Source organism: Scaptodrosophila lebanonensis, unplaced genomic scaffold, assembly GCF_003285725.1.
Source record: "Scaptodrosophila lebanonensis strain 11010-0011.00,11010-0021.00 unplaced genomic scaffold, SlebRS2 tig00001415-arrow-pilon, whole genome shotgun sequence".
NCBI classification, from domain to species: Eukaryota; Metazoa; Arthropoda; class Insecta; order Diptera; family Drosophilidae; genus Scaptodrosophila; species Scaptodrosophila lebanonensis.
Genome location: NW_022060742.1, coordinates 2,169,886 through 2,193,835, shown reverse-complemented (window position 1 = coordinate 2,193,835; position 23,950 = coordinate 2,169,886). Strand labels below are relative to the sequence as shown.

Sequence of the window (23,950 nt, the reverse complement as noted above, 5' to 3'; positions counted from 1 at the left end):
ATCTCTGCAGAGATCTCGAAAGACGAACGTTTGACGAAAACGGCGAGCTTTCTTTCAGAGTGTTACGTGCGTGTGTGTGTGTGTGTATGTGTGTGTGAAATGTCCACCACATACCTTGTGGACAGTCTATTGCATGCACAGCGGCAGAGTTACAGTGAAGCTCAGCTAAAAACAAGCCTAAGCGAAATGTTGCTGAGTCGCAGCAGTGCCGAGGAGGCTGCCAATTTTGGCAGCACCGGCACCGCCGGCGGTGGTGGAGGTGGCGGTGGCGGTGGCGGTAGTGGTAGTGGTGGCGTCAATGCGGCCAGTGTTGAGCAACGCGTCGAACTGTGTTGTAGAGACTGTAGCATGACTGGTGGCTTTAAGCGTAAATGTGATAAGTGTCGTGAGAATCGGGCCGAGAGTGTGGGCAGCATCGAGGAAATGGAGGAGGACGACGACGACGAGGATGAGGATGAAATTGTCGCCGATATCGGTAGCATGGAGCAGGACGAGGATCTAGACGATGATCTCGCCGACGATGAAGTCGAGCTGGTCAATGTACAGAGACGCGTCACAGCCACGGCAATCAAATTGCCCAAAGTGGAGCCTAGGGAGACAACCACCACAGTGTCTTCTGCCACCACCACCATCCTAAAGGATAACAACAGCAAACCGATTCTAAAGTTCAGTGTGTCTGCCATTTTGGGCGACACACGCGAAGGAGTGCGCGTCAGGAATGGTAAGCGGCACTTCAATGACTAACTTGTAGCTTCTAGCATAGGCATTTAAATACCGCAGATATGATTATTTCCAAGTACATAAAACTATATTCTATTTCCATATAACACTAGACTAAGCACTGAACTCAAAGCCCAATCTCAAATTCCTGAAAACAACAACAGTCCTGTGGAATATAAAGTGTTTTAAGTCTAGTATAATAGTTGTGGCCAAATATTAATTCACAGTATTTTTTTGGAAAATGTTGAATTATTCATTTAATTTTGTTGTGACACTCGTCATTGGGATAAAATTATACAAATATTAGTAAAAATATTTACTTGTATATCACAACATTAGAAACACCCTATTAAGTAACAAATTGGATTCAATTTCGCCAATTGGAGAACTTATAGAACTCGATTTTAGTTCCTACCACAAAGGACAGGAACAAATTGATGATATTTGTTACTATCTGGTTGTTTGAAATTGAAAAAGGGGCTAATAACGTATATAAATTTTGACTTGTTGAGGGATATTTATTTAATTTTATTATTAGTATTTCTTTAGATATTTTGCATATAAATATTAAACTTTAGAGTATTTCATTAAAAATACTTTAAATATTTCCCGAAAACCCTTCCGAACTATAATAAATAGGGAATATTCCAAACAAACATTTTTTTTAAAAACTAACTGACAAATTTCGTTTTTAAACTACAAGTATTTTAATCTTAACATTTAAAAAGGAAGTTTCATAATTTTTTAGCAAATATATATATAATAATAATTAAATAAATTATTGAAAAATGAATTTTGCGAATAATGCGTGTTTTCGAAAATCCGATTCGATTGTATAAAAGAAAGTATTCTCAAGTTCGTGACATTATTTGATTTCAATTTCATTTCTTACACTTCATTACTCATTGAAAATATGAGCTTCTTGTGTTGTGGCTTAGCAATTAACTAAGTACTATCGTAAGGTATTATCTTTGATTTGATTCGATCGTAATCTGTTTATGTTCTAATGATATGATGTTTTGTGTTGTCCGCTTATAGATTCTTGTCTTTATACTCAATCATAATAAGTCCTGTCGGAATCTTTTTATGATCATGTTTATATTGAAAAGCAGCACCAAATGTTTATGATGGGTTGAAAAACTTCTCCCAATCTAATGGATATTCATTTCTCATTAAAGTTTAAATATACTTAAATATATATACTTCTGCAATCACAATTTGCTCTTATTTTCGACATTTTCAAATAATAATTTACTGCCAACATTTCAATCAGATTTTCAAAAGTATTTTCACACAAATTCTTCAAATTTTTCAAGTAGTTCAAAACATACATATATATTTTAGACAGATTAGTGTTATCAGTATTTTTGTAGCAACATTGTTGTTATGGCATTAGTTCATGGAATCGAGTTTATTTGGCAAATTTTGTGCTTCTCTGGCCGTAGCTTTATTTATTTATTTATTTATGCTAGACTGGACTAGCTTTGAGCAAATTAAATCAAGAAGAATTTCGCCATTCTTCATAGATGCCTCAAAATAGGAACATTGTATACGAGTTTTTGTTGTCAACTAGCAACAACGCTCTTATATGTATATATGCATCTTCAAATGCGGCAAATCACTTCTTCTCGTGTCTCTGTACGCACCTCAATAGCCCCATATACCTATAGATATAAATATGTATATTTGTGGTATGATAATAAAAGATATATATTAAATGGCAATAAAGACGGCTTGGCAATTAATTTGCCGTGCCTAATGCCTAAAATAAACAATAAAGAGTAGACGCAATGATATGCCATTCAGATTAAGTTAAAAGCCCAAAGAAAAACATTCATGTAATTAAAGCTAGAAAAGTTCCTAACAAAGGATGCTCGCAACCAACCAACCATCGAACCACATGGACAACTCGAATTTCAAAAGCGACAACAAAAGGACAAGGATACAATAAAACTGCTTTCGTTTTTTATTATTATTATTCAGGATTGTCTGCCTTGCTCTCGCTCTCGCACTCGCACACTTCCGCTTTCCCTGTCGCTATCCCTTTAATGCGCAACATCAGATCTAACAAATATTTTTAAGCCCCTCGAGGTGCGCAGGCTGTAAAAACACAACCAGACCTAATCATGTTTAAATTATTGAGCGAGCCCAACAAATCCTCTGGGCCATGAAAACAGCCCACCACACCGAATCCGCATAACCAGTTCAGTTCGAGATCAGAGTTTCGGCTCCAGCTTGAGCTCGAGCTCGTCCGTTGCGCCTGCGCGTGCGGCACGAGGGTTGTGGCTGCCACTGCCACTGCCACAGCCACAGCCACAAACAAAAAGTAGGCGTGACGAATCGGCTATCAGTCAATGGCACTGTTTCGCCTTTTCTGGCAATTTTTTAGCATCTGAATGCCAATTCTATTCGTTTTCTTTTTTGTTGCATTGTCTCCGACAGTAATAGCGTGGATTGTGGGATTTTAATTGTCATGCGATTAGTGTGTTTTTTATTAATGAGTGGGCTGTTTTTATGCCTATTTTTATGACACATTTTATGGGGTTTTTGTGTGGAATTTAGCGCCCATAAAAATTACGGCCTGATTCTGCCAAAGTCTTTAATGTGAGACGCGTGGCAAGGGTTCTCATATTCGCAATAAGTTCGATTATCAATATGTTTGATATACTGAATTGAGTGAAGGAATGACTCGTAAATATTAATAGTCTTAGACTGATAAGTTGCATTTTAACCCAAGTTATAATTTTTATGTATTCGATGCAAGATTTATTTAGAAGAGCATCAGTTAAAAGAATTTCCAAAGTGACTTACAATAATTGAAAATATAATTCGAAAGACTTATGTCTTTCAAAGCTGCAAAGTTATTTTCGAAAATTTTAAAAGATAAATTATTTGTTGTTCCTAAATAAATATGTTCTTTTAAATATGTTTCATTGTTATAAGCAATAGCCCTTCATTTTCCTGCAATTCAAAATTATTTTCAAAGTGCTTTTGAAGAATGAAGAGAGTTCGCTTTCGGGGATAGATGTTGATGGAGAACTCCATGCTATGATAAACAGGACGAACTTAATCGTCATATGGAATGAGCGACTGTCCGTCTGTATGAACACCGATAACTTTTAAACGATAACAGCTAGGGACCCCAAACTTGGTGTATTACCGCCTTATCAAATGTGCATAGCAAGTTTATGAAAAACAATATACAGCCTCATTGAAGAGTATTAACAAAATTATAATATTAATTTAAAAATTAATTCTTTATCCTCCAAAGTAATGATCGGTTCAAAAATCAGATCTTGTACTTAAAAATATGTTTAAAAGCATAAATACCAATACTTGGCTACCATTAAAATTTCAATTTTAAGAGTGAGATGACCCTACATATATGAAGGACATGAAGTTTTTCAAGATTGGGGCTGAATGTGGCTGTCTAACCATGTCTAATAATAATATCGAGCATCATTAAATGTTCAGCTCAAAATATTTTAGGTGCATTAAACATCTTTGGAATCATGTAATGTCAATTTTAAAAATATAATAGACTCTATTTAAATATTAATTGCAAGTGAGTTCAATTGTTGATTTATGGTGAAAGACAAAATGTAATTGCAATTTCTTAATACACTTCATTGGTTGTTAATGAACTCTGCTCACATCTTTTGACATTTATTATTTATTTATTATTTATACACTACACTTATAATAAATTCAATATATTTTTCTTAATGAACGAACCGATGAGTTCTTGTTGTTCTTTTCATGCAACATGTAACATTTGTGATAACTAGAAGAATATAAAGAAGAATTGGAGATATCCAAAAGGGTCTCGTTTATTGCGTACTCTTTCATACAAGTATCAGATGTGTGGTTAAATATAACTGAACAAGCGACAATCAAATAATCAAGAGCTATCAATCGCAATAATCTTAGTTTCAGATAATAGCCCACTAATAACTCATAGCTGTTAACACTGTAATTATATCATGCCTATAAAAATTATTTACACACAGACATACACACACACACACGCACACGGGCGCCTAACTTTTTCAATTGTCTTTCCATAATTACCACTCAAAACTAATTACAAACTATTGTGTTCAATCAATTTTGCATATTAACGCGCACAGTTCAAATGTTTTTATGTCCGACCACAAATTAACTTTTTCCGCCTGCTCTCGGCCCGAGGCACGAGTGCGTCTAATGCCAAAAACTTTGGTACGAAATGCCGGCGCCTATTTTCGGGGGGGATGGAAAGGCGGATACTAAAGTCAGAAAGGCGCTAAACAAAGCGAACAAAACGTACAATTATAACTTAATTTGTGCGCTCATTAGGCGCACATGTGGCGCGTACGCAAACACACAACACACACACACGCACACACACTAACACACATGAAAATGCAAAATGGAGGCGCCACACACACTTACACTCACTTATGTACGCACTCATAAAGACTAGTCACGTACACATATGGTTGGGGCGCCAAAAACTTTAGCCACAAAGATTAAAAGCTGGCATCAAATTAAATGCAGGATATCGCACACGCACACACACACATACTTGTAAATGTATACATATATTTCTATGTAAGTATGCGTGTGCTTGCAGACAAGAATGCAAAACTAAAGAGGCGTTAATACGTTAATTGTTTTAGTCTAATCGAATTAAAATCATATCCTGCAGCGGTTGTCAGTTTCTATTTGTGTGCGTGTGCGTTTGCGTGTGTGTGTGTGTGTGTGTGATGTGTATGTAAATGGCGTCTGTTCCTTTGGGTGTTTAATTACAAAATGAAATGCTCGCTGACGTTGCCAACCTCTGCCTTCCAACGATCCGGCTGAGGAATCAAAGGCGCAAAACTTTTGTTTGTTTTCCACTCGAAGTGAAAGCGTCGGCGCCCCAACAATGGCGGCTGTCAAGGTGTGTGGGTGTGTGAGTGTGTTTGTTTGTTTGTTTGTTAAGTTTTCAATGTGTCGGTGTTGGCGTCGTCGTCGCCCTCATTTTGGGGCCGGGGGCTGTTTAATTATGCCAACTTGACACTTCAAAGCAGCCCCCAACACTGTTCTCGACTGCAGGCGTCAGCCGGCGAACACAGACAAGACTCTCTGCTCATGCGACTGGCAATATTGTGGGTATGTATTGAAGAAATGACAGTTCAAAGTGTGTGTGTGTGGTTACACCTAAAGTTTCGAAGATGTGTTAAGGATCGTCATGCTAGAGTTATTGCCTTTGAAATGTTTGTGCAACCTATAGATTGCTTTGTACAATCTTGCAATATTGGAAGAAAAATCTAAATAAGCTCCGAATTTTGGAAGAAAACAAACAATAATTTGAAGATTGATTTAAAAAAGCATTTCATATTCCTCATATTTTCGAATTAATGATATGTATTTAGAATAGCTTCGACGAAGAAATAGTAAGTTTGCTTATAAAGTTACTCATAGGAATGTGTTAAAAATAAAAATTAGTGTCTTATTTTTATTTTTTCCCGAACAACCAAAATAAGCATCGAATAATTATAGAATATTGACAGGAGTCTTTAAATAAGCATCCGAGCTTGCAACACTCATAATTATGATATATTAGAAATATTTTAGAAAGACTTTACTGTAAAGAGCTGAGCTTTAAAATAAAGAGTTGCTATTCGCAGAATAACCGAAATAGGTTCCAAATAATTATACATAAAATATTTACAGAAGTCTTTTAATAAGCATAATTAATAATAATTAATAACATTGCACATTTTTGTGTAATACTTTACTATTATAATAATGTAGAATTATAGAATAAGGAACCTGAATATGAACAATAATTAACTAACTAAACTATTTTCTAGTTTAATTCTGCAGATGATTAGTAAAAGGGAAATACATTTTATATAGTTTATCTAATGAAATGTTCAATGGTTCTTGTGGATTATAGTTTTTCATAGATAATTTCTACATCTTCAATGGCTAAAATGAAATGCCTTTAGAACCCTATTAAAAATGTGTAAACAATTTATTGCTATGATAATGTTGCATAGTAGTTTGGATGGATATTCGAAGACATATTTAAAGCTTAGCAAATTTATAGAATTAACTATTTATAATGTATTTATAATTTACTAACATATATATATATATATTTTTTAATTGTTTATTTAAGATCTGTCCTAAAAGGACAATTATTAAATGAATTCATGTGCCTTGAGTAGTGGCATCTTACAAAATACAAGATTAAATTGGGCTTTGAAGATTAAATGAAAAATTATTTGAAATACTTTACAAACATGAAACTTTTATTGTACCTATCGTACTAGTTTATAAGCTGGATACAAGGTTGTTATTTTGAAAAAATATAGCTTTCAAATAATTCAATTCTGACTATGAAGAGGGAACATAAATATAGTATCTATTTTTAGGGCGGATAGCCTACTGAATATTTTGCATTTTTATGCTCTTATTTATCCACAAATAACACTCAGCTTTCTCAGTTGCTCCATTTCCTGTCTCGTTCGCAGAGTTTATGCAACCGCAGCATATATGGCCTTATCTACAACAAAACTTCATGCAACAGCACACACATCAATATCATCAACACCATCCGCCGCCGGGGCATCATCAGCCACACCATCAGACGCTGCCAGCGCCAGCGCCTCATCCTCATATGCACTTTCCGCATCCCGCATTTCTAACGCATCAGCATCAGCAGCCGCATCAGCATCAGCATCCGCATCAGCAGCCTCACGGCAATAGTTGTCAACCGCAAACCGCACTGACGACGGCCTCCTCGTCGTCACCTGGCAGCACAATTAGTGATAGCGACAACAATCACACCACCAGCAGCAACAACAACAACAACAATGGTAGTGGTGCTGGCGGTGGTGCGACCAACAACCATGATAGTCGACCGCATGAAATCGGCACTGCCGGCATTCCGGACAACGGCATCGAGGACAACAACAATCGAAGATTAACGCAAGAAAAGCTGCAGCAACAACAACAGCAACAACTGTTGCCTGGTCAAGCAACAGGAGGACCACCAACAGTGGCGACACACCTCACACCACCCCCGCAGCCGCTGCCCACACATCCGGGCATTGCCAAACCCATGCCCAGTCGACCCACGCCCTTTCTGCCCCACACTCTCAATCATCCGCATTTGCATTCGCTGCTGACCCACTGCCGAAATCCCTACATGAGTGGTAAGTAGTGAGTGCATGAGTGGGGCTAGGGGGAGGGAGAGGGAGAGGGGAACGCATCTAATGCGTTGTAATTGCTGCCTAACCCCCTCCCCCCCCCCCCCTCTCCGGCTCGTCCTTGTCATTAACAAATGTTATTGGCGCATGCATCAGTGGCACTGCACCGATGAGATGGGCTGAAACCATTACCCCCACTTAATGCATTTCCAACCCCTATTTGCAGTTGGCGCCCAAGTGTTTCCCCTGCCGCCGGGCCAAGGCTTTCCCTGGGCCCATTCGACTCGTGGCAAGCCACGCAGAGGCATGATGCGACGTGCCGTCTTCTCAGGTTCGTAGAATGGGAATTGAAAGCCTCCCTCTCCACATTCTCTCAATTCAAAACTGTTGCTCTTTTCCTCATGCTTCAGATTCGCAGCGCAAGGGTCTGGAGAAGCGTTTTCAACAGCAGAAATATATAAGTAAGCCGGATCGCAAGAAACTGGCCGAACGTCTGGGCTTAAAGGACTCTCAGGTGAGCTGAAAAAAACCACTCACTCATAGAAGTAGGCTTCGAAATCTCAATTCTTATGTATAACTTTTGAAAAGGACATCCCCATCGGGGGTATAGCTCAGGGGTAGAGCATTCGACTGCAGATCGAGAGGTCCCCGGTTCAAATCCGGGTGCCCCCTACCCATTCAACTTTTTGGCCACTTTATGTTCACACAGAAATTTCAAGAAAATTTGAAAAGAAACATCTACAACGAGTAGTACAAGTATATCTGAGATGTTGTATTATTTATCTCAACTATATTTACAATACACGAAATACTTTACGTATATTTAAATTAATGTTTTTCACCATGTGGACCACAATAGAAGTAATAATCTGAGACTCTTCCGTCCGTATGCATGAGCTCTGCTAGGTCTTGATTTGTAAGAGTCCTCGTTTCTTGCGGTTTTTGGGCGACTCCAGGATAAATTTGATTAGAAATGGAACTGCGGATTTTATAAATATTTGTAGCGGTATTTCTAGCGGTTTTTAATCAATTCTTTAATTGGATTTTCTTGTCATTTGTAATCATTTATAGTGGGGTTGCAAGCCTTTTTTCTTGGACTTTCTTGCTATGTATAACGGATTTTCTAAAGAAGTTTCTAGTCATTTTAGACGATATATTTTTTTCGATTACTGACAGCGATAACAATTTTCTAACCATTCATTCTAAAAAAAAATGGACTCAAATTAAATACTGCAATGTAACCAGTCGCCATGACACACATATTTTTATTTAGTATCTGTATTCCTAAATACAACTGACTCCTTATGATGGGTAGACTCGCATCATTATTATTATTATCATATTCTGGCATTAATCAATCAATCTCGATTGGGTGCGACTTTAACACATTAAATCAAGTTTTGTGATTGAAGTTTCAGACACATTCGGTCTGAAACTATTTTCTATCATTGTACTTATTCGTCTTACCCCACCGACCATCTTCACGATTCACATACGTACATATACACATATTTAAACCTTTATCATCACACTTCTACCAATAAACTTTGCTGGTTTTCTCTGTAAGGCCGCCACAAAACATTTACACACTTCTTCCAAGAAAAGCCAAAAATCAATAACAGCCTGGGACTCAGCTCGGCATAAACATTTAAGTTAGAATGCGTATATATCCGAATTATAAGGCGCACACAAGATTTCTAAAAACTTTTCAAATCCGCTTTAATAAGCGGCGCATAAATAGCAACAACAACAACAACAACAACAATGTCGTCGTCATTATAAAAATGAAATAAAGCCATGCAAAGTCGGGGAAAATAAAACTCCGCCCTTAAAATGCCAAGACACGCACACAATGTTCGAGAAAAGCTCTCAGCAATGGCTGCGCAGCAAATGGTTGGGCTGCGAAGAGGGTGTGGGGTGGCGGCTGGGGGGTTTTAAGCGGCAAGGGCGTGCTTCCTTTAAATGCGCAGTCGCTCGCTTGTCTTGACTCCCGAGTGTGTATGTGTGCATATGCATGTGTGTGTGTGTGTGTATATGTATATACATATATACATATATACTCGTATAAAGCACAGACAGAGCCATTTGCCATTTATGTTGTTGTTGTTGTTGACTGCGTTGGAAAATAATGAAATTATAACGAGCTATAAGAAATTCATTTCAGCCTGTCTGGCTGGCAGGCAGACAGCGAAGTCGGCGCCGCAGTCGCTGGCACTGCCGCTGCCTCTTCCTCTGCCCACTTCGATGTCAACATTAACGCTGCCCCATAATTAAATTAATTTTCGTAAAAATTGAAAAAAAAAAAAAAAAAAAAACGTTGGGCAGACAAAAGAAAGTAATGGGCAGTCTGGATTGTTTGGACCTCCATATCAGCCTGATTGTAGACTCGTAGACTTGCATTTATTCGGGAATTTTATTTTTTCGTTAAAAAACGTGTTTTGCTATGCAGAATAATATAATTTAGCTGATGGAGATATTTGGAAATTGACAAGTCTATATTTTGTGAGCAAAGGCAAAAAACGAAGGTTTGAAAAATTAGGAATATTTATTTCTTAAGCCTTTTGGGTTTTTAAAGAACGTTTTAAAAATGATGTTTTTAAATGATCTTCTTTTTAGTTTTTATATTTACGATTAGGATCAATGAGTTATATATATATATATGTATATATCGTGATCTTGTTCTTCCGCCTCCCCATTGTCAGTGTGTATAGATGCAAGCATCATGGAAAGTATAAAGGATAGAATAACCAATCTTGTTATTCATACAAGTATTTCCCTTAACCATAGGTAGGTGAAGTTTACGTTTTCTTTGTCTGGAACTATTTAAAGAAATTTGAGATTATAGCCATTATTGTAGACTCTGCCTTGCTCTACCAGCAGTTCTTGCCGTTGTTGTTGTTGTTTTCGTTCAAATCTGTACAACTATAGAAAAAAAAACCGCTGTAAAACGATATCTGATATTGCAACTGTGTATTCAAGTGGTAGGGTATTAAGAGTGCGAGCCGCACGACTCGAACATTGGCTGAACACTAATTGTCCGCATTATCGAGGGTATATTGTATGTGGATGGATAGACATTTTTTCACATGACTGCCAATTTGCGTGCCTAATTTGAAGTTGTCACAATGTAATCGATCACAACTCAATCACCCAATTACACATGCACGCACATTCACACACACACACACACACACACACACACACACATGTGCATTGTCACACCACTGATGGTGGCGGCACAGGATGTGGCAGGAACAGCCGTTGGCCTACAAACTCATGTCACAATGTCACGCCAAATTAGTGCAGTTTTCAGTTTTCATTCCTTCCCAGTCTTCTCTTTTCAGTTCATTCACAGCCGACACATATAATTCATAAAAATTTCATAATTACGCAATAAGCGTGTCCAGTTGCATTTGTCAGTCGAGGCACGAATTCATCAACTCATCGCATATGTCACGCCCCTTTTTTTGCATCAGTTTCCAGATTGTAAGCCAATCGATCAATTTCATTAATGATCTTATAATGCAATGCCGCCGGCAGCCACACGGCTCAACACATTCGCTGCCACCAGCAAAAGCTACAAGTATATATACATACTCGTAGTTGCGGAATTTTTATACAAATTTATGCATAGGCACTAGTATATAGTATTCGAATACAACCGCAACTTGTTTAGTAAAGCATTATTTAATAAGCTGTTGAATCAATTATTTTTATATTGCAGTGCCCGATTCGTCTTTGTAAACAATTCAGAGCTTGTTTACAAATTCAAACTAATTATGGGTTATCGAAATAAGTAAATTTTCCAGAACTCAAACACTGATTGAAATAATTGATTTAAATTTGAAAAGTGGCTTATGGGACAGCAAAGATTTTTTAGGCCCATATGGCTTACAACGGAAACAGAAACAAGCCTGCTTAAGAATACTATTCCCTACAAAAAAAAAAAGACAAATTAAAAGTTGAGTTGTCCTCGTGTTCTCAATATAAGTGAATATTTTAAAAATCGCGTTAATAAAAAAAAATAATCATTACATATTGAATATGAGTGTGCTTCCCATTTCCGTACTTAATGTTACGGATTTATAAACACACATACTTTGTATTTACTCAACAATACATTTACGAGACTTAGTATCTGTATTGGCTTAAGGACTTGGACTAAGGACTTGGGAGTGGACGGAATCCAATGAATTTTGGTGGTCTTTACTTTTCACTTCACCCTAAAAAGTAGAACTCAGTATAAACAGCAAAACAAGATAGTTTTTTAAATTATTTTGAATGATTATTGTTATTATTTTATGTTGCATGATTTGGCATTTTATTAAAGTTTGAATAGAGTATAAAACTACTTGTATAATGATTTTACGATCATTGTTCCAGTAAAAGTTTAAAGTATGGATTGGCCACTAGAATTCAAAACATTCATCAAAAACACTTTGTCAAATGTGAAAATGTGAAAATGAAAATGTCGTCGAGCTAAAACAAAGCCACGAGGACTCAATAAAAAAAAAAATGAATCCAAGAGTCGTTGAAAAAAATGTGCAAAAATGTCAGAAAAATTCGCAATCAGAACGCAGCGGGTGTCCAGCAACGATGGCCGGCTCTCGGGCTGGCTGGTCGGTCTACGTCTGAAGGCCGGGCACTGGACAAAAGGTGGGGAACAGAGGGTGGGGAACAAAGTGTTGGCTAGCCGGCGGGCATTGCGACACGAGCTCCATTAACGGCTGCTGCAAAGAGCGAGAAAGGGAGAGTGGGAGTGGGAGCGAGACTGGGAGCGAGAGTGGGGAGCTGAGTGTTTATGTGTGTGAGTGTCACAATTTGAAAGAGTGCGGATATTCACACTCAAGTGAAACACGCACACACACACGCACACACACAGACATACTCGAGCAGTTTGAAAGGCAATGGATGTTCGTGTGTGTGCGTTTGTGCATTTGTGTGATTTGGTTGCATTGCAGCGTGCGCCGAACAGTATGCAATATGATTTAAGAGCTTCGCTTGCATTGCACTTTTTTGCGGCTCTCAATGCTCCATTGGATTCTTGTTGTTGCCGTTGCTGCTGCTGCTGCTGTTCATTTGCTGCATGCCACTGCCTTTTGTTTGTACGCGCACACGCCCATAAATATCAACACCGCAAACTGTCATTGGTTTGGGCATTTGGCCATTGCAGCAATGCGCCTAAAAGGCTGCAACACGGCCTGGCACAGGCACAGGCACAGTCACAGGACGATGCCTTTGCCGCCAGCTCGCGTGCCTTGCGGTCTGGCAGCCGCAAAAGTGACAAACGTTGCATTGATGGCGGCACACAGGTGATTCATCATTTCGAGTGTTGTTCATTGCAACGTTTATTGCGTTTTTAACAAACGCACTCGAAAAATTGGCGCCTGCGAATAATGAAAGAGCTCCATTTTTATGGCATTGCATATTTTTGTAGTATTTTTGAGATGCATTTTCTATACATTTTTGAATTCGTTACCCGAGATGAATTGGCAATTAAGTCATTGGATGTTCAGATTTCTAAGTATTTACGCTTTCTATTTATTTTCATCTTAATTCATGAAATAACATTTTGCAATACCATCTATGAAAGCATCTCCGCACGAGATCTCATGTGTACACTATATAATTTCAATAAATACTTTTCACATTTTACAGTCAATTAAAAAATAAAAATAGCGTCGGCTACCACATTTTACTAGCCGGGTTCATGGTTCAAGTCTTCGGGGTAACTCTTCCACCTCTTGAGCTTGCCATTGTGGCACAGTTTTACTGTCGCTTATTTAACCGTCCCATGGTGGTGGTCGCTGGAATTTAGAGTCAGGTTGCGTTATACACATTGTTAGCATTTTCAGCAATATTTTATTAGTCGACTTTGTCACTTGAGTTAACTTGAGTACAAAGAACAAAACAAAAGCAATAGTTATAAGCCCTGATACATGTGCTAAAAAGATTTAATGAATATCAATTAAGAAATACAAAAGATATGATAAAGGGACTTAACAAGTTTTTGTACCTGCAACTCTTTTGGAGATTCTCGCTTTCGAAGGAACAGACGGGCATGCCTGGAATACAGAGTTTGTAATTGCAACTCTTCTTCTGCTAAAAAACCAGCGAATTCGAATTTAACGATGATTTTTGATATTCGAGTACTCAAGTGTAGAAATTCGTTTTTAATGGCACACAATTAAGTTTGCAGTTTCAAAATCATCATCAAGGCAAAAGTTCAAAACTTAATAACTGTGGCAAAATGTAAGCAAATGTCTTTATATAATGCATGTGTAGATATTGACTTTTAATGGTTTCCTGTGTCATGATGTCAATGACTTACTGAACTTACTGTATTTATATCTACTTCCAAATACTCCAAGCCTGTCCATTTATCATGATGTTGGCAGCAAGTAATCGAAGAAACATTATGTGTTAATACCTTTCTATTCTGTAATTGGGAGGACCTAGGTAGAAGAAAACAGTTCTCCCACCCGATTCTTGTCATACTATATTCTTATTAGAGAATTGTACTACCGTGTACAAATAAAACCAGCTCTATTTATTATAACATTCAAAGCCTTTATTTATGCATTATGATCTAGTATTGCATCGCCTTCAAGTTACTATAAACGAGTGCAGTGTTTTCGGAACTACACGAAATTTGACATTGACGTTTAGGGATTTTCCATAAGTTCCATAATTCTTTCAACTTTGGCAAATACTCGAATTTTCTCGTCATGCTGATTAAGAATACGTCTTCATATATACAATATGTGGCCGGTTTTTTCACAAACCTAGTACGTATAATATGGAATTCAACCCAGCTTTAACAGCTTTCTATATGCAAAGCCATATTTGATATTCAAGTGCAATGAAACCTTCCTTCATATTTGATTTTTATTTAACGAATCAAACCAAACAACATGCATATATTGTACATATGTGTTAAAATATAAGTGTTAGAACTCCTCCCTATATGTGAAGTATACATTTGTAGAGAAAGTCACTTCCCTATTAAGAGTCCAAGACAAAAAAATCGCATAGTCGCCAGTTGGCAACGGAACGGGAACCTTTTCTGGTGTCAAATAAAAATCCTTGAGCATTTGAAGGCCCTTTACATACAAATTACAATAAAGATTATATGTGTATATAGAGTATCAGATTTGAATTACTTCTGCACACTTTTGGGACTTACCTCATAGGGGCAGGTGTGGTTGACTGTGGAGTAGTCCTTGAAAAGATGCCAAATGGTCTTGACAATTTTGTTGTGGTTTCGTCGTAAGTATTTGCAAGCTTCGAAGGTGACGTCAATCAGCCATGGTTTGTAGCCATTGGCTTTTTTAAGAACCTGCACTCTTGTTTCAATGTGAGTGGCTGGTGCTAGAACTGTGACGTTTATATTTAGAACTGTTTTGTTCCGATTGATTGCCTTTAACCGACAGTGATCGAATCTGACCCACGATTGATTTGAGGTTTTACAAACTGCATTTGTAAATTTCATGAAGGCGGCACGCTAAAGGAAGTAAACAATATTTATTGATGTCTAAAATAGAGTTTACTCTTTTAATTCACGTTTTGATGAATTAACACCAGCGATGCCAACAGCAACGGAACAAAAATCGCGAAAGCTTTCATGCTGCCACTTCAGAAGTTGTTTTGGAACTTAGTTTTGAAATTGACTGTGGCCTAATATTTATACAAAAAGTTTTTAAAACATCTAAAAGCGTTTTACTGCGTTATCTAAGATCTAGCTGGAAAGTAATCGCCCGATATATTGTACACACATCAAATAGCAATTATGGCCACGCTGTTCAAAATAAAGTAATTAAGTCATATTTAAGTACTATTTGAGCTCTATTTGAACATGTCACGTTTATTTGATTTCTTATTATAAGGGTATATTAGTTTTGTGCCAATATATGAAACACACAAACTTGGTATCCAGATTCTTAGCCCGAGAAAGGGTAAGATTTGGATTTGGATTTAGAAGCTAGAACACTCTTTGAGATTATTTATTTCGTATCTGAGATCTGTTGCAAGTGAGATCTGTTCTTCAGAAAGAGTCGTAGTTTGCTTGATCCCGACTTGACCTTTACATGTTTTCCTCAAATCCATTCGAGTTGTTTTCATTCTCACATTTGTCTCCATGCCGCCCCAGTAGAGAGCGGCACGCGCACGCCCCCTTTTCTGCCACTGCAAGTGACAGTTACCAGCCTCATAATCTGGAAGCTATAAATTTAATTGCCATTAATGGCACTTCAAATGCGTACCAACCGGTATTTATTTTTCACAGACGAACGTGAAACCTTGTCGTCTGCCAAACGCACAAAACCGCGAACGGAAATGAAAACATCTTGAGGCGAAATTGTTAACGGATTTGCATATTTTAAATCAATACACAAAGCAGAGTTCAACGCTCACACACACACACGCATACACGCATACATATATATTTCACTGGATAGCTAAACGAGTTGGTGGCTTTTCCAAGAGGGTGGGTGGCACATTTCGAGAGGGGGAGGGGGAGGGGGAGGAGTGTGGCAGCAACTTTTTAAGTGTCATGTCCAAAACAAATTCGTCTGTTTTTGATTTGTCGAGCAAATGGGGGAAGCACGGCAGCAGCAACAACAACAACAACATCAACAACAACAAAGATAACAAAAAATCAGCCAACTTTCAACGCCGACGCTCGACAATCATCGCAATGCTCCGATCCCAGTCTGGAATTCGAAAGCCCGGAGGGTGTTGTTGCGGTCCTTTGCACGCTATAAATATTTTTATTTTCAATTTTATTTGTCTGCCTTGTCTTTTGTTGAAAACTGTGCACACGTGTCCGAATGTATGTGTGTGTGTGTGTGTGAGAGAGTGTGCGGGAGGGGAAGGGGGAGGGATGTGTGCTTGGCAGTTGGGGTCATCAGAGATTACTGTAGGCTTTTGCGGCATTTTGTTTTATTTGTTTGTCATTTCGATTTGTATGCCATTTATTTACTTCGCTGAGACCGCTTTAAATCAAATTCCATGATAAATAATCTATCCTTGTGTTTATGCATTTAGCACAAGTCGTTCGTCCTCTTTTGTTGTTTACTTTGATTTTTTATGGACCTTGTTATCCCTTTAATGGTGGATGGGGGAAACAGCACTTAAGCTGGGGAGTGATGGAAATACATAGGCGTGCAAGTAATTGGCAGCTTTAAAACCACGAATAAAATTTGACATTATTTGTAAGAATCCCCATATTTTAATTTAAGCATAAAACCCTTATAGAATGGTAAAAGGTAGTCATCTGATAGTAATGCTATATTTATTGGGAACTTCTGATCAAATAAATTAACCGATAATTTACATCTACCTGATACAGTAGTTATGGCTCCAATGGCTTATACATAAATTAAATAATATTACATTTTGTATAGGTTTATTTTTTATACTATCAAGCCTTTAAATTGACCAAAACGTGTCTTATACATACAAAGTCTAGTTGGAAAATGATTTCAATTCTCACCTTCTTGCGAACTCTTATATTTTCACAAACAGAAGAATAAATTATTAATTCATATGAACCCCAAAATGTTTAAATTTAAATTACATTAAATTTTAAACAGTTAATAACATTGATTGGACCAAGTTTAAAAATTGAACCCGAAAGTGTCTAGAAATTCGATTAAAACTCATTTGGAAAAATGTGATTATAGTTGTAGTTTCGAGCCAAATATACTTAGGTGGCAAAACTATTTAAAGCTGACTTTCAGATTGATGTAACAAATTTAACCCTCAAATTGGTAAAAAAAAAGATTAAATGAAAACCATCACATTATATTATATTTCCATTATTTATTTAACAACTACAGAATATCTGCCTCTTATATGTAGAAGAGGACAATTGTTTGAGGTTTTGAGCTGAAATTACTTTCCTTCTTTTGTAAGCTTTGATTGCAACAGGAGCTCATTTCCTAACCATTATTATGTCCCGCCCGACTGTGGGCCACCCCCCAGAGTTTATATTTCTGCCAAACAATCAAAAAACACTTTAACATAAAATGTTCGTAACTCAAATTTCATTTCAATTTGGCAAACCAAATGCGAATGCGAAAGGAATGCAAACCCCAAGCATAAGTGATTGGGAAACATTAAAAACCATCATTTGCAGCTTTGGTTACAAAATAAATTTTTGACAAATTGCTAAATAAATGCCAAGCGAGCTATAAGTATTTTGCAAACACACACACATATACATGTACATATGTATACTTGTATATGGAAAGAGAGCGAGGAACTGTAGAGCACTAAAACAATGACCACAATCATTATCTTGCTTGGCTGCTGGCTGTTCGGCAGCCAGTAACCCAAAACGGAGTAACGACTCCTGGCCTGAAAACGACTTGAAATGACTTTGGCAAATAGTAGCAGACTATTTAATACGCTATTACGCAGCATATCGAATGACAGGCAGCACATTCCCAGCCCCCGGAATGGATTGACAACGAACCACCACCAGCACCATCATCCCAGAAGCAGAAGCGAAACGAGCGACTGCCTCATTAGTTAACATATGTTGCCAACATTCACAAACACACACACACACACACAACCCTGCGACCCACACACACACACACACACGCAACCATACAAACAACAGCTTGTCCTCATTGCCAAAGTCAATTTTCGTTGAAAAGGGGCCGACTTCCAATCTGGCTGCCACACTTGGCCAAAGCAATTTGTAGCAATCCGAGCTCCGTTCAGTTTCTCGCTTCTCCGGGTGGTTTATAAAAACTTGCAACAAATGTCCGCGTTATGGTGCGGCAGCGTGTCAGAAAAATGTGTTACTCATCTCCCATCGCCCCGTAACATAAAAGAGAAGAAGAGTCTTTAGTAAACATTTTGCGAGAGTAAATACACCATTTAGGCATTTAAGGGCACTGCCATAAGTTTTCCGTTTTGTCCAAAGCTGTTGAAAGGCTTATTACAGAGACTAGAAATATTCAAATATGAATAAATTGAATACAAATACAAATTAAGTCCCAATCAGTAAAAAAAAAAAACATTTATTCCAAACAATTTCAAAAATAATTTTAAACTGTATTTTTGTAAATAACTTATTGAAATGAAAGCCTTAAAAAGAAATGTAAGCATTTTAATTAAAAAAAAAAAATATATATATATATATATATATATATATATATATATATATATATATATATATATATATATATATATATATATATATATATATAAACTTAAAAGATAAAGAAGAACATATGAGATAAAAATATACAACTTTACTCTACTTGGAACAGATTTTTTTTCGAAGTTTTCTTTTTATAGCCTGTACCCGTAGGGTAAAAAGGGTAAAAAGGTAAAAAGGTTTGTGAAAAGTATGTAACATGCAGAAGGAAGAATCTCCGACCCCATAAAGTATATATATTCTGAATCAGCATGACGAAAGAACTCGATCTAAACATGTCCGTCCGTCTGTCTGTCTGTCCGTCTGCCTGGATGAACGCAAGGATCTCAGAAACTATAAAAGCTAGAATAACCAAAGTTGGCATCCAGATTCTCCTAGGTCCGAGAAAGGACGAGTTTATTTTTTTCTTTGATTAATTTAATTTTTTTAATTCATTGAGCTATGCTAGGCCTCACAGATTTTATAAAATCAAAACAATGCAAACTATTACCACCGACTGAAGCCTCTTGGGTGGCTGAAAATGTATGCATAAATGATGTTATTAAATGGCCATATAAACAATTTAAGCAGTTTTGCATTTTGCAAATTTCCATGTTCAACAATTATTATGCGAGCGAGGACAAGCGCAATATTTGTAAACAAGTTAGAGATGAAAAAAGTGATATTAAATAAAACAGAGCTCAGTGTTTTGTAATTTCTGTTTACATTTAGCCGCCCAGTTCCGATTAATCCGCACAGACGGGTGTGTCCGTGTGGTTGCTCTATTAAGTGGTGCTCATTATTTGTGCCGTTAGTTGGCGCATGTGGCAATCGGAAATCTCGTAATTCTATTGACAGTTTGTTAGATTCTTGACCCGCCTGGTTAGAAATAATTGCGGGCCGCCATTTCAAAATTAAATGGTTGGCAGGTTTACCCAATAATTACAAATTACTTCAATGACATGCCGTAAGCAGAAAGGCGAGCAACTAATTACGTCACACGGTGGCTATTGCGAGTATTATTAGTGCACTAATTTATTGTACAACGATCAGAGAAGGCCGTTTGTGTCGGCTTGCGATGGGGTCCGCTAATTATATATTACTTACATATTATGTACGAGTATATACTTGTACTACTATATAAGTTTTATATTCAATATCCAGTTAATGGGCTTTTAAAAACCCGCACAGACAACATTTTTCGGTGGTTCGATGTTTTGTGCGCGATTCGTGTGCGTTTTGTGGAAGCATGGACTAAAAGGCTAACTACAAATAAAAATTAAAAAATCAGCGGCCAAGCAAACATTATATTTTCAAGATCTCATTAAGTTGGGCCAAAATTCCTGAAATGCTTAACCGGAGAGAGCGGGCGAGGTCGAAAGTTGGCGAGGCGCGCACTAAACTGCACGCTTTATAATTAATTTCCATCAAAAACAGACGACAACGAATCCGGACGCCGGCAATAGAGCAACAACAACAATAACAAGAAGAACAGGAGGCGGAAAAGGACGAGGACGAGGACGTCTGTTGGCAGCCCAACCAAGCAAGCTAATAGGGCGGGGGCTATAATCATTAATCTTATCGCCGCCTGAGCTTATTATTTCAATTGCTCTCTAGGGTGGGCTGTGGGTGTTGGGTGTTGGGTGGTGGCTGGCGTCTGATGGGGTGGTGTGGTGGCCAGACGCTGAAAAACTCATTGACCGGAAGTAAGTAAAACAGCAAAGAAAAGAAACGCCTGGCACGTGGCCCAAGCGAGAAGGCTGCACAAATCTGCGGTTAATCGCTTGTTCAACATGTCAGCGATTTCTTGTTGCATGTTTATATATTTATAAGGTCGGGCATTACGGTAGCAAGATGGGGGGAGGGCGAGTGGGGGGTGAGTGATAATTGTTGTTGCTCTCGAGTCAATTTTACGCATCAATTCGCTTTAAAATGTTCGCATTAAGTTACTTCTAATTACTATTTGGTGTGGTTGTGGGTGTGGGTGCGTGTTTCCCATGAATTGTTGCAAATTGTTTTGTTTGCTACAAAGTGCGAGTGTCCTGCTGTGTCATACACACACACACACACACACACACATAAGCACATGGAGAGTGTAAACACCCACTGCATAATAACTCAAAAACAGTCACAGCCATGGACCGGAATTCGCTGAATCCGGACCCGGGCTGGGATCGGGACCGGGACCGGCAGCGTCGTTGCAATTTGCTTCAAGTGTCTACGAAATGTTGCCGCCTTGCTTGCCTGTCATCTGCAGCCAGTCGGACAAGGCTGCATGCCACACACACATACACACACACACACACACACACTAACACCCATTCACACACACTCAGTTGGAGAAATTACAGCTTTTGCTGGACCAACTTTTTCGATTGTTCCACCTACAGTGGAATAAAATGTTATTAATTTACAAAAAAATTCATTCATTTTTTATTTATTTATTTATTTATATATTTATTTATTTATTTATTACTTTTTTACTTATTTATTTACTTATTTATTTATTTATTTATTTATTTATTTATGTATTTATTTATTTATTTATATATTTATTTAATTATTTATTTATTTATTTATTTATTACTTTTTTACTTATTTATTTACTTATTTATTTATTTACTTATTTATTTATTTACTTATTTATTTACTTATTTATTTATTTATTTATTTATTTATTAACTTATGCTAGCGTTTCAAGTACAAGATTACTTTTAAGCTACTACGCTAATCACTACATATTTATTTCCAGATTAATTCAGCTTAATTTAAATTAGTTACAAAATTTGATTTAATTTTATTTGACGTTCCACATTTCAATTATTAAAGCTTTTCGGACTCTTAAAGAAATCGAAAATAGCTTTTTCAAATAAGAAAGCGGAATCAGAAAATAAATTGATATATTAAGACACAATCGATTGTTTTACTCAATACACATATTACAAATGAACTTGTTTCATATTCTTCTGATGTCTTCATACTTGTAAGCAATCAAGTTTTTCATACGAAAGGCCTTTTAAATCTGAACGTTTTCACGACAGTCCGATTCTTCGCAAACTCTGCACTATTACTTTTTTATTTATTTCTTTAGTAAATCAATAAATAGTGCTATAATATTATAAAATAAATTAAAGACATAATAACGTCTACTAAACCAACATATTTTTCAAAGTCCAATTTTCTTCTGATATCTTCTGAGGACTAATTAGCACGTTTTTGTTTCAATTGCCTTATAGAGTATAAAACGTTTAAGCAACCATTTGGAGATAAGTGAAATAAATGGCAGAATAAATGAAAACTCTGTTTTTAAAATGGCATTAAAGACCGTTTAACAGAGCAAAAGCGGTGGTTGCTCCGCTTTAAATTTTTGAAACTATTAAAATGGATGGATGATATTAAATGCTTACACATATCACTTGGACCGTTTTGATAGATCTTAATTGATTCCCTTACCCCTAACGCCAATGCCACTGTGCACTGCCCTCATTGCCTTCTGGCTCTAATCAATTTGTAACCGTTTAGAGAAATGTCTCTAATTTGCATTTATTATGGATATGCGTGCGTCCACGTCTGTTGCTGGCACTGCAGTTCAAACTTTTTGTCATGGCCACGCCCACACATACACCCTTACGTTTGCCACACTTTTGGGGTTGCCGGAAAAGTTTTGCCTTCGCAAACCCAAAAGTTGTTGACCAGAATTGTTTTGCTGTTGACTATGAATTTATCTGAGGCCGCTGTTGTGCCTGTGGCCATGAAAACTTTTTCGGCCAGTCGGCGCAACTTTTCAGGCTCCGTCTGCAGCAGACAGCCATCAATCCATCCATCCATCCATCCATCCATCTGTCCAAGGATTTTCAATTTACTGATGCCGCCCCTTTTTTCGTTTGCAGGTGAAAATATGGTTTCAAAATCGCCGCATGAAGTGGCGCAACTCTAAGGAACGCGAACTGCTAGCCAGCGGCGGCTCTCGAGACCAGACGCTGCCCAATAAGAATAATCCAAATCCGGACTTGTCCGATGCCAAATGCGATCGTCCGCTGACGCCGCTATCGCCCGCCCCGCTCTCGCCCAACGGCGGCAGCAACGGCACAACACCGCCCCCAGTGACGTCCCATATCAGCAAGGACGAGGCAGCTGTCACACCCAAATCACCGCAATCTGCCAGCAGCAGCTCGCCAGTGGCTGGCGCCCATGCACCACCCAGTATTGGCAACCACCCGGCTAACAACTACGGCATGCAAATCAGCTCGCCACCGCCCCTGCTGACCAGCATTAAGCTGAGCGATCAATCAGCCACACCCACGCCAACGCCAACAGTCTCCTCGGCGGCCTCATCGCCGCCCAGCGGTGCCGGTGGTGGTGGTGGTGGTGGCTCATTGCTGAGCGCCGACTTTCAGGCCAAGGTGAATGCCGAAATGCAGAAGCAATTGGTGGCCGCCGATCTTAAATTCAAACTGGAGAGCACCATCCAGGAGGCGAAACAGCGACGCTTCGAACAGCTGCAGCTACATGCACCACACTTCATGGGTGGTGCAGCGGCCATGCGAGAGGTAGAACTAGCTGCCGCAGCAGCGGCCGCCCAACTCCATCACCACCACCAGCAGCAGCAGCACCAGCAGCACCAGCAGCAACAACAACAACAACAACAGCCACCGCCGCACTTTCAGGGCGCCGAGTTCATGAAGCTCTATTACGACGACTACGACGAGTCCAATTCGGACAGCGATGAGGAAATCAGCGTGACGTGATTTTCAGGCCATTGAGCAGCTATTGGGGGCCCACTGTACATACCTGTGTCTACATACTATATAATACGAATAAAGAAGATTCTTATCCATTTGAATTGTACATTAAATTGTAAACTTATTTAATTCATTATTGTATTATTACAAGTATA

The 23,950-nt window shown here is 38.1% G+C and overlaps 1 protein-coding gene and 1 non-coding gene across 2 annotated transcripts; both read left to right on the top strand.

Moving 5' to 3' along the window:
* Nucleotides 1-99: 99 nt before the first annotated feature.
* On the top strand, nucleotides 100-23,801 carry LOC115632979. The gene is made up of 6 exons (XM_030530290.1): nucleotides 100-253; nucleotides 341-721; nucleotides 7,224-7,907; nucleotides 8,128-8,232; nucleotides 8,312-8,415; nucleotides 22,944-23,801. The coding sequence occupies exons 1-6, from the start codon at nucleotides 100-102 to the stop codon at nucleotides 23,799-23,801; spliced, it is 2,286 nt and encodes a 761-aa protein (XP_030386150.1).
* Nucleotides 8,502-8,573, top strand: Trnac-gca. Its single transcript has one exon. It is a non-coding gene; the product is annotated as a tRNA-Cys (tRNA).
* Nucleotides 23,802-23,950: the final 149 nt, after the last annotated feature.

Bases quoted from the DNA above. Each gene is read 5' to 3' on its own strand.
- LOC115632979 (XM_030530290.1), top strand. From the start codon at position 100: ATGTCCACCACATACCTTGTGGACAGTCTATTGCATGCACAGCGGCAG. The intron at 254-340 runs GTGGAGGTGGCG...TGTGTTGTAGAG, and splicing joins CACCGGCACCGCCGGCGGTG to ACTGTAGCATGACTGGTGGC. The intron at 8,233-8,311 runs GTTCGTAGAATG...CTCATGCTTCAG, and splicing joins GCGACGTGCCGTCTTCTCAG to ATTCGCAGCGCAAGGGTCTG.